This window comes from Sprattus sprattus (assembly GCF_963457725.1).
Source record: "Sprattus sprattus genome assembly, chromosome: 11".
Classification (NCBI taxonomy): domain Eukaryota; kingdom Metazoa; phylum Chordata; class Actinopteri; order Clupeiformes; family Clupeidae; genus Sprattus; species Sprattus sprattus.
Genome location: NC_137909.1, coordinates 30,415,153 through 30,425,152, shown reverse-complemented (window position 1 = coordinate 30,425,152; position 10,000 = coordinate 30,415,153). Strand labels below are relative to the sequence as shown.

The window sequence follows — 10,000 nt, the reverse complement described above, 5'->3', positions numbered from 1 at the left end:
TGCAGAGGGACAGCAGGACATTGAGATGGCCATTTTGACCGCTCTTCTCAAAGGTAGGTCACCCCAGTAAGATGGCCATTTTGACCGCTCTTCTCAAAGGTAGGTCACCCCAGTAACATCCTGGGATTTGAGGCCATGTATCTGCTGGAGAGGTTAAGGGGAAATCTTTATCACATGAGGTGAAACAGAATATCATGTTAAGCTTTTTTGTGGTCTTGGGGTCGTGACAGCACACAGGTAATGTCAAGAAATGAATAAGAGAGATTATATGCGGAGGCAATTAAAAAAGGTAGCGCGCTATATCATATCTGTGTACACACTAGTCTTTATAAAGATGATGACTTAGGTGTCTGAGAAGTGTGATTTATGAATGCGGTGTGTGTGTGTGTGTATATGTGAGTGTGTGTGTGTGTTTGTATGTCTTGTGTGTGTGTGTGTGTGTGTGGGTGAGAGAGAGAGAGATGCGTGCATTGTGTCTTACCTTGTGTGCGTGTGTGTGGCTGCTAAGGCGGTGTTAATCTGTTTGTATCGATCCGTTCCTATTCCGGTCCGGTTTCTGTTCCGAACACCAACGCCTCCGTGTGTGTGTGTGTGTGTGTGTATGTGTGTGTGTGTGTGTGTGTGTGTGTGTGTGTGTGTGTGTGTGTGTGTGTTTAACCCAAGGCACCAACGCCTCCGCCCCGGACCAGCTGAGTCTGGCTCTGGCCTGGAACAGGGTGGACATCGCACGCAACCAGGTCTTCGTCTACGGACACAACCTCCCAGTGAGCACCACCAGCACCAACAATCTCACAACACAAAGTCAATGATACCAAAATAAGAGTGCTTTTAGAATGTGTGTAGCTATAGCCATAGAGCACACCTTTGGCTTAGTATTTAATGGCATCTCACATTTGACCTTTGACTAAGTATTTAATGACATCACACCTTTGACCTCTGACTTAGTATTTAATGACATCACACCTTTGACCTTTGACCTTTGGCTTAGTATTTAATGACATCACACCTTTGACCTCTGACTTAGTATTTAATGACATCACACCTTTGACCTTTGACCTTTGGCTTAGTATTTAATGACATCACACCTTTGACCTTTGACTTAGTACTTAATGGCATCACACGTTTGGACGTTTATAATGCGAACATGAATAGTAGTGGAGTATTATCCCATAGTCTTTCAAGTCCAAAAGAAGGGAGGTTATGCCATTAGTGATGAATAAGTTAATAAATGTCATTTTTAAAACTATATGAGTTCAGAGGCCTCAGCTACAGGTGTAAGTGCTATATCTCTACTTGTCTCGCTAGCCTGCCAGTGCCATAGCGTTTGTGCTAGCTATATCTCTACTTGTCTCGCTAGCCATCCAGTGCCATAGCGTTTGTGCTACATCTCTGCTTGTCTCACTAGCCTGCCAGTGCCATAGCGTCTGTGCTAGCTACATCTCTGCTTGTCTCCCTAGCCTGCCAGTGCCATAGCGTTTGAGCTAGCTACATCTCTGCTTGTCTCACTAGCCTGCTAGTGCCATAGCGTTTGTGCTAGCTACATCTCTGCTTGTCTTACTAGCCTGCCAGTGCCATAGCGTTTATCTCTGCTTGTCTCACTAGCCTGCTAGTGCCATAGCGTTTGAGCTAGCTACATCTCTGCTTGTCTCACTAGCCTGCCAGTTCCATAGCGTCTGTGCTACATCTCTGCTTGTCTCACTAGCCTGCCAGTGCCATAGCGTCTGTGCTACATCTCTGCTTGTCTCACTAGCCTGCCAGTGCCATAGCGTTTGTGCTACATCTCTGCTTGTCTCACTAGCCTGCCAGTTCCATAGCGTCTGTGCTAGCTACATCTCTGCTTGTCTCACTAGCCTGCTAGTGCCATAGCGTCTGTGCTAGCTACGTCTCTGCTTGTCTCACTAGCCTGCCAGTGCCATAGCGTTTGTGCTAGCTACATCTCTGCTTGTCTCACTAGCCTGCCAGTGCCATAGCGTCTGTGCTACATCTCTGCTTGTCTCACTAGCCTGCCAGTTCCATAGCGTCTGTGCTACATCTCTGCTTGTCTCACTAGCCTGCCAGTGCCATAGCGTCTCTTCTACGTCTCTGCTTGTCTCACTAGCCTGCCAGTGCCATAGCGTCTGTGCTAGCTACATCTCTGCTTGTCTCACTAGCCTGCTAGTGCCATAGCGTCTGTGCTAGCTACGTCTCTGCTTGTCTCACTAGCCTGCCAGTGCCATAGCGTTTGTGCTAGCTACATCTCTGCTTGTCTCACTAGCCTGCCAGTGCCATAGCGTTTGTGCTAGCTACATCTCTGCTTGTCTCACTAGCCTGCTAGTGCCATAGCGTTTATCTCTGCTTGTCTCACTAGCCTGCCAGTGCCATAGCGTTTGTGCTAGCTACATCTGTGCTTGTCTCACTAGCCTGCTAGTGCCATAGCGTTTATCTCTACTTGTCTCACTAGCCTGCCAGTGCCATAGCGTTTGTGCTAGCTACATCTGTGCTTGTCTCACTAGCCTGCCAGTGCCATAGCGTTTGTGCTAGCTACGTCTCTGCTTGTCTTACTAGCCTGCCAGTGCCATAGCGTTTGTGCTACATGATCTGTGCTTGTCTCACTAGCCTGCCAGTGCCATAGCGTCTGTGCTAGCTACATCTGTGCTTGTCTCACTAGCCTGCCAGTGCCATAGCGTTTGTGCTAGCTACATCTCTGCTTGTCTTACTAGCCTGCCAGTGCCATAGCGTTTGTGCTAGCTACATCTCTGCTTGTCTCACTAGCCTGCCAGTGCCATAGCGTTTGTGCTAGCTACATCTGTGCTTGTCTCACTAGCCTACCAGTGCCATAGCGTTTATCTCTGCTTGTCTCACTAGCCTGCCAGTGCCATAGCGTTTGTGCTAGCTACATCTGTGCTTGTCTCACTAGCCTGCTAGTGCCATAGCGTTTATCTCTACTTGTCTCACTAGCCTGCCAGTGCCATAGCGTTTGTGCTAGCTACATCTCTGCTTGTCTCACTAGCCTGCCAGTGCCATAGCGTTTGTGCTAGCTACGTCTCTGCTTGTCTTACTAGCCTGCCAGTGCCATAGCGTTTGTGCTACATGATCTGTGCTTGTCTCACTAGCCTGCCAGTGCCATAGCGTCTGTGCTAGCTACATCTCTGCTTGTCTCACTAGCCTGCCAGTGCCATAGCGTTTGTGCTAGCTACATCTCTGCTTGTCTTACTAGCCTGCCAGTGCCATAGCGTTTGTGCTAGCTACATCTGTGCTTGTCTCACTAGCCTGCCAGTGCCATAGCGTTTGCGAACGCCGCCCCAGCCGCCCAGGAGAAGCCAAAGAGCCCCAAGGTCAAGGTCAAGGGTCGGGGCAAGAGGGGCAAGGGGGGCAAGGCCAAAGTGGAACCCCCAGTGGAGACTGACCCCAGGAAGCTGGAGCTGATGAACTGGGTAAGGGTGTGTGTGTGTGTGTGTGTGTGTGTGTGTATGTCGGTGCGTGTGGGCGTGTGTGCGTGTATATGCATGTGTGAGTGTGAGTGCATGTGTGGGTGTGAGTGCGTGTGTGTGTGTGTGTGTGTGTGTGTGTGTGTGTGTGTGTGTGCGTGTGTGTGTGCGTGTGTTTGTGTGTGTGTGAGTGTGTGCATGTGTGAGTGTGTGTGTGTCACTCCAGGTGAACTCACACACATCTGATCCCTCAGGTGAACTCACACACACATCTGATCCCTCAGGTGAACTCACACACATCTGATCCATCCAGGTGAACTCGTGTGTGTGTGTGTGTGTGTGTGTGTTCCCTCCAGGTGAACTCACTGGAGCAGGCTATGATGGACGCTCTGGTCCTGGACCGGGTGGACTTTGTGAAGCTCCTGATCGAGAACGGAGTCAACATCCACCACCTGCTCACCATCCCCCGGCTGGAGGAGCTCTACAACACGGTACACACACACACACACACACACACACACACACACACACACACACACACACACACACACATCCACCACCTGCTCACCATTCCCCGGCTGGAGGAGCTCTACAACACGGTACACACACACACACACACACACACACACACACACACACACACACACACACACACACACACACACACACACACACACACACACAGACACAAACACTCACACACACACACAACACACTGCATGTACAGTCTAGAAAGGCATGTTAAATGAGAGGTGTGAGTGTGTGAGTGTGTGTGTCTTTGTGTGTGTGTGTATCCAGGACGTTTGTCATTAGACTCCATTCTTGTTTTCGTCAACAGAGACTGGGACCTCCCAACACTTTGCATGTAATTGTACGAGACGTGAAAAAGGTGAGCAGGGGGTCATCCTCGTGCAATCAGCTGAAGGTTCACTTTTCACACTCACAATGATCGTCAACAGGACGCATACTCTACGCTATTTGCACAGACTTCTCAGTGAAAGAGACCTAGTCAGTTAATCAGTTTTTGTTAGACTTGTATTGTCTGTATAGTTTCTAACACTACATACTGTATACTTACACAACACAGTATAATGGGTCATAATGATAAGGAATGCCACATCAGATATACTGAACAGAATATATTATATATTGAAAATATTAAATAAATAGATAGATAGATAGATAGAGAGAGAGAGAGAGAGAGAGAGAGAGAGAGAGAGAGAGAGAGAGAGAGAGAGAGAGAGATAGATAGATAGATAGATAGATAGATAGATAGATAGATAGATAGATGGATAGATAGATAGATAGATAGATAGATAGATAGATAGATAGATGGATACTTTATTAATCCCGAGGGCAATTTAGGTCATCCAGTAGCTTATACACTTAACTCACAAGCATACATACATGAATCACAATAACAAATTAGAATGCTTGCCTTCACTGCTTTTTTCCTTATTTCAGGGGAACCTCCCCCCAGATTACCAAATCACTTTGATTGACATCGGACTGGTGGTGGAGTACCTGATGGGCGGGGCTTACCGGTGCAAATATACCCGGAAGGGCTTCCGTGCCCTCTACAACAACCTCTATGGGCTGAAGAGGGTAGGGGACCATCCGTCCACACACACACACACACACACACACAATCTGGGCCTAAAACAGTGTGACTGCCTCTAACCAGCGTTTCTCATTTCTGTTTTTCGCAGCCAAAGGCCCTCAAACTCTTGGGAATGGAGGTAATTACATGAAGCGTAATGTTCATTCTTAGTTAATTATTCAGTTTTGTATGTTGTAGTTACTTTAATGAACAACGGCATGTGCCATGTGAGTTTAAACTAATTTAGTGCTTAGCTCAACATGATGTAAGATCTCAACCTTCACCCACTAATAACAGTTTTATCAGTATACCTATCTAATAGTTATTCATATTAATATTAATAATATGATTATAAGTTATCTGTGTAAAACGTGTCTATGGTGTTCTTGAATCACTTCTTTAGGATCTTAGTGTGCTATAACAGTAAGTGCAGCCCTAATACCTGTGTAACTTACTTGATGGTCTGTGATGCGTCCAGTGGTATACGCAGGTATACGGAGTGTACCCACTTATTTTTCAGTCAGCATTGGGTATACCCCTTTCTCAAAACAGGACGTTTATCCTTCTCTGTATGGGCTGCTTAATAGAAATAAAGAGTATACCCACTTCTCCAGGGACCACTACACCACTGGATGTGTCTGATATTATTTTGCTGTTATTACGGTTTAACTACTCCTGCTCCCTACGAGTCTAGAGACGGGCCCTAACTTACTCCTACTTAACTATAGCTTGAAGTGAGTGTCACAATTAATGTTACAATTAATGGCCCCCCTGACGTGATCAGTATACCTATCTAATAGTTATTAGTTATATGCGTAAAATGTGTCTAAGGTGTTTTAGATGAACTTCTTTAAGATCTTAGTGTGATTTAACGGTAATAGCAGCCCTGATACCCGTGCAATTTCCCCCTGACGTAACCAGGACGACGAGCCGAGGGGGAAAGGGAAGAAGAAGAAGAAGAAGAAGGAGGAGGAGGTGGACATCGACGCGGACGACCCGGAGGTCTCCCGCTTCCCGTTCCCATTCCACGAGCTGATGGTGTGGGCAGTACTCATGAAGCGCCAGAAGATGTCGCTGTTCCTCTGGCAGAGAGGGGAGGAGGCCATGGCCAAGGCGCTCGTGGCCTGTAAGCTCTATAAAGGCATGGCCCACGAGTGCTCCGCCAGTGAACTGGTGGACGACATCTCCCAGGACTTGGAGAACAACTCTAAGTGAGTGTGTGTTTGTGTGTGTGTGTGTGTGTGTGTGTGTGTGTGTGTGTGTCTGTCTGTGTGTGTGTGTGTGTGTGTGTGTGTGTGTGTGTGTGTGTGTGTGTGTGTGTGTGTGTGTGTGTGTGTGTGTGTGTGTGTGTGTGTGTGTGTGTGTGTGTGTGTGTGTGTATGTATGTATGTATATACGTAAATAGGCCATGTATGTTTCTGTGTATAGTAAGCTGTTTTTCTTCATTGCCTTCTTATTGTCTGTTGAATATAAGACATGTTTGGTGTACGTCATACACCACTTATGATGTGTACCATGCGCTACGTCATACTGTTGATGTGTACCATGCTGTATGTCATACACGTTTAACTCAGACTTTTTATCATCGCTGACACACCAGCCCAACAATAACTTAAATGAAATGTTTTTATTAAAAAAAAGTAACATTCATTTAATCATGAAGGACACAAGAGACGTTGAATGTTAAACGCTAAACCCTGTTCTAATTTCCTGTCTGTGTGCGTGTGTGTGTGTGTGTGTGTGTGTGTATGTCTGTGTGTGTGTGTGTGTGTGTGTGTGTGTGTGGTGTGTGTGTGTGTGCGTGCGTGCGTGCGTGCGTGCGTGCGTGCGTGCGTGCGTGTGTGCGTGTGTGTGTGTGTGCGTGTGTGTGTGTGCGTGTGTGTGTGTGTGTGCGTGTGTGTCTCTGTGTGTCTCTGTGTGTGTGTGTGTGTGTGTGTGTGCGTGTGCGTGTGCGTGTGCGTGCGTGCGTGCGTGCGTGCGTGCGTGCGTGCGTGTGTGCGTGCGTGCGTGCGTGCGTGCGTGTGTGCGTGCGTGTGTGTGTCTCAGGGAGTTCGGGGAGCTGGCGTACGAGCTGCTGGACCAGTCCTACAAGCAGGACGAGCACGTGGCCATGAAGCTGCTGACCTACGAGCTGAAGAACTGGAGCAACTCCACCTGCCTGAAGCTGGCCGTGGCCGCCAAGCACCGCGACTTCATCGCACACACCTGCTGCCAGATGCTGCTCACCGACATGTGGATGGGCACGCTCAGGATGGGGAAGAACCCCGGCATCAAGGTGAGTCAGTGTGGAAGACACCCGGATAGAGGTTTGGGATAGATGGGATGGGTTCGGAAAGAAGTCTGGAATGGGATCAGATTCGGAAAGAAGTATGGGATGGGTTCGGATTCGGAAATAAGTCTGGGATGGGATCAGATTGGGAAAGACGTTTGAGATGGTTTCAGATTCGGAAAGATGTCTGGGATGGGTTCGGATTCGGAAAGATGTCTGGGATGGGATCAGATTCGGAAAGATGTCTGGGACTCTTCAAACTCTTGCCCTAGACATTCGAGCTGTCCGGATAGTGCACTTCACACAATACTGCATTGATACCTTGTTGTGAATGTTACGGGGCAGGTGTAGTTTGCCGTATGATGTAGTGTTGTTATGGGGCAGGTGTAGTGATGTTATGGGGCAGGTGTAGTGATGTTATGGGGCAGGTGTAGTGATGTTATGGGGCAGGTGTAGTGTTGTTATGGGGCAGGTGTAGTGTTGCTATGGGGCAGGTGTAGTGATGTTATGGGGCAGGTGTAGTGATCTTATGGGGCAGGTGTAGTGATGTTATGGGGCAGGTGTAGTGTTGTTATGGGGCAGGTGTAGTGTTGCTATGGGGCAGGTGTAGTGATGTTATGGGGCAGGTGTAGTGATCTTATGGGGCAGGTGTAGTGATGTTATGGGGCAGGTGTAGTGTTGCTATGGGGCAGGTGTAGTGATGTTATGGGGCAGGTGTAGTGTTGCTATGGGGCAGGTGTAGTGATGTTATGGGGCAGGTGTAGCGATGTTACGGGGCAGGTGTAGCGATGTTACGGGGCAGGTGTAGCGATGTTACGGGGCAGGTGTAGTTTACCTCATGCCTCATGATGTAGTGAATGTTATGGGGCAGGTGTAGTCTGTCTCATGATGTAGTGAATGTTATGGGGCAGGTGTAGTCTGTTTCATGATGAGTGAATGTTATGGGGCAGGTGTAGTCTGTCTCATAGTTTAGTAAATGTTACGGGGCAGGTGTAGTCTGTCTCATGATGAGTGAATGTTATGGGGCAGGTGTAGTCTGTCTCATAGTTTAGTAAATGTTACGGGGGCAGGTGTAGTTTGCCGTATGGTGAAGTGAAAGTTATGGGGCAGGTGTAGTTTGCCTCATACTTCACCTGTCTATGTGGTGCCAGATCACACAAAGGGGCCCATAGAGTCTCATAGAGTCTCATAGAGTCTCCGCTTACATCACCGAAGGTTGATTCACTAACACGTGCAAATAATGTGAATAATGTTTAGAATCCCGTCCAATGAGTGATGAGCTGGAGTCTGGTGTGTCCAATGAGTGTTGAGCTGGGGTCTCTGGGCCAATGAGTGTTGAGCTGGGGTCTGTTGTGTGTCCAATGAGTGTTGAGCTGGGGTCTCTGGTGTGTCCAATGAGTGTTGAGCTGGGGTCTGTTGTGTGTCCAATGAGTGTTGAGCTGGGGTCTCTGGGCCAATGAGTGTTGAGCTGGGGTCTGTGTCCAATGAGTGTTGAGCTGGGGTCTGTTGTGTGTCCAATGAGTGTTGAGCTGGGGTCTGGTGTGTCCAATGAGTGTTGAGCTGGGGTCTCTGGTGTGTCCAATGAGTGTTGAGCTGGGGTCTCTGGTGTGTCCAATGAGTGTTGAGCTGGGGTCTCTGGGCCAATGAGTGTTGAGCTGGGGTCTCTGGTGTGTCCAATGAGTGTTGAGCTGGGGTCTGTTGTGTGTGCAGGTGATAATCGGAATCCTCTTCCCGCCGACTATCCTGCTGCTGGACCTGCGAGACGACGTGGTTCACAGCACCTCCGAACCCGGGGATGAGAAGGACAAGGATGACGACACCAAATCCTGCAAGGTAACTGTCACACACATACACACACACACATCTGAGTGTGAGACGACGTAACTCACAGCACCTCTGAACACAAGGTAACTGTCTGTCACACACATCTGAGATGACGTAACTCCCAGCACCTCTGAACACAAGGTAACTGTCACACACATCTAAGACGACGTAACTCACAGCACCTCTGAACACCAGGTAACTGTCTGTCACACACATCTGAGATGACGTAACTCACAGCACCTCTGAACACAAGGTAACTGTCTGTCACACACATCTGAGATGACGTAACTCACAGCACCTCTGAACACAAGGTAACTGTCACACACACATCTGAGACGACGTAACTCACAGCACCTCTGAACACAAGGTAATCGTCACACACATCTAAGACGACGTAACTCACAGCACCTCTGAACACAAGGTAATCGTCACACACACACATCTGAGTGTGAGACGACGTAACTCACAGCACCTCTGAACACCAGGTAACTGTCTGTCACACACATCTGAGATGACGTAACTCCCAGCACCTCTGAACACAAGGTAACTGTCACACACATCTAAGACGACGTAACTCACAGCACCTCTGAACACAAGGTAACTGTCTGTCACACATCTGAGATGACGTCACTCACAGCACCTCTGAACACCAGGTAACTGTCTGTCACACACATCTGAGATGACGTCACTCACAGCACCTCTGAACACCAGGTAACTGTCTGTCACACACATCTGAGATGACGTCACTCACAGCACCTCTGAACACCAGGTAACTGTCTGTCACACACATCTGAGTGCGAGATGACGTAACTCACAGCCCCTCTGAACGCCAGGTAACTGTCTGTCACACACATCTGAGTGTTATCTGAGCCACCACTGGTCTGAGGGATTACGGACTTC

The 10,000-nt window shown here is 48.4% G+C and overlaps 1 protein-coding gene across 1 annotated transcript in view; it reads left to right on the top strand.

Moving 5' to 3' along the window:
• The window catches only part of LOC308372697 (transient receptor potential cation channel subfamily M member 1-like), a gene marked incomplete at both ends in the record, with an annotated part of 58,209 nt that overhangs the window by 29,949 nt on the left and 18,260 nt on the right, over positions 1 to 10,000 (top strand). The window contains 10 exons of the mRNA XM_080847975.1: positions 1 to 53; positions 664 to 764; positions 3,249 to 3,413; positions 3,764 to 3,898; positions 4,246 to 4,296; positions 4,872 to 5,012; positions 5,117 to 5,146; positions 5,929 to 6,218; positions 7,054 to 7,282; positions 8,987 to 9,109. The exon at positions 1 to 53 is cut by the window's left edge and continues 20 nt beyond it. Of these exons, the coding sequence (XP_080704101.1) occupies positions 1 to 53; positions 664 to 764; positions 3,249 to 3,413; positions 3,764 to 3,898; positions 4,246 to 4,296; positions 4,872 to 5,012; positions 5,117 to 5,146; positions 5,929 to 6,218; positions 7,054 to 7,282; positions 8,987 to 9,109 (1,318 nt within the window). The remainder of the gene's footprint in view (positions 54 to 663; positions 765 to 3,248; positions 3,414 to 3,763; positions 3,899 to 4,245; positions 4,297 to 4,871; positions 5,013 to 5,116; positions 5,147 to 5,928; positions 6,219 to 7,053; positions 7,283 to 8,986; positions 9,110 to 10,000) is intronic.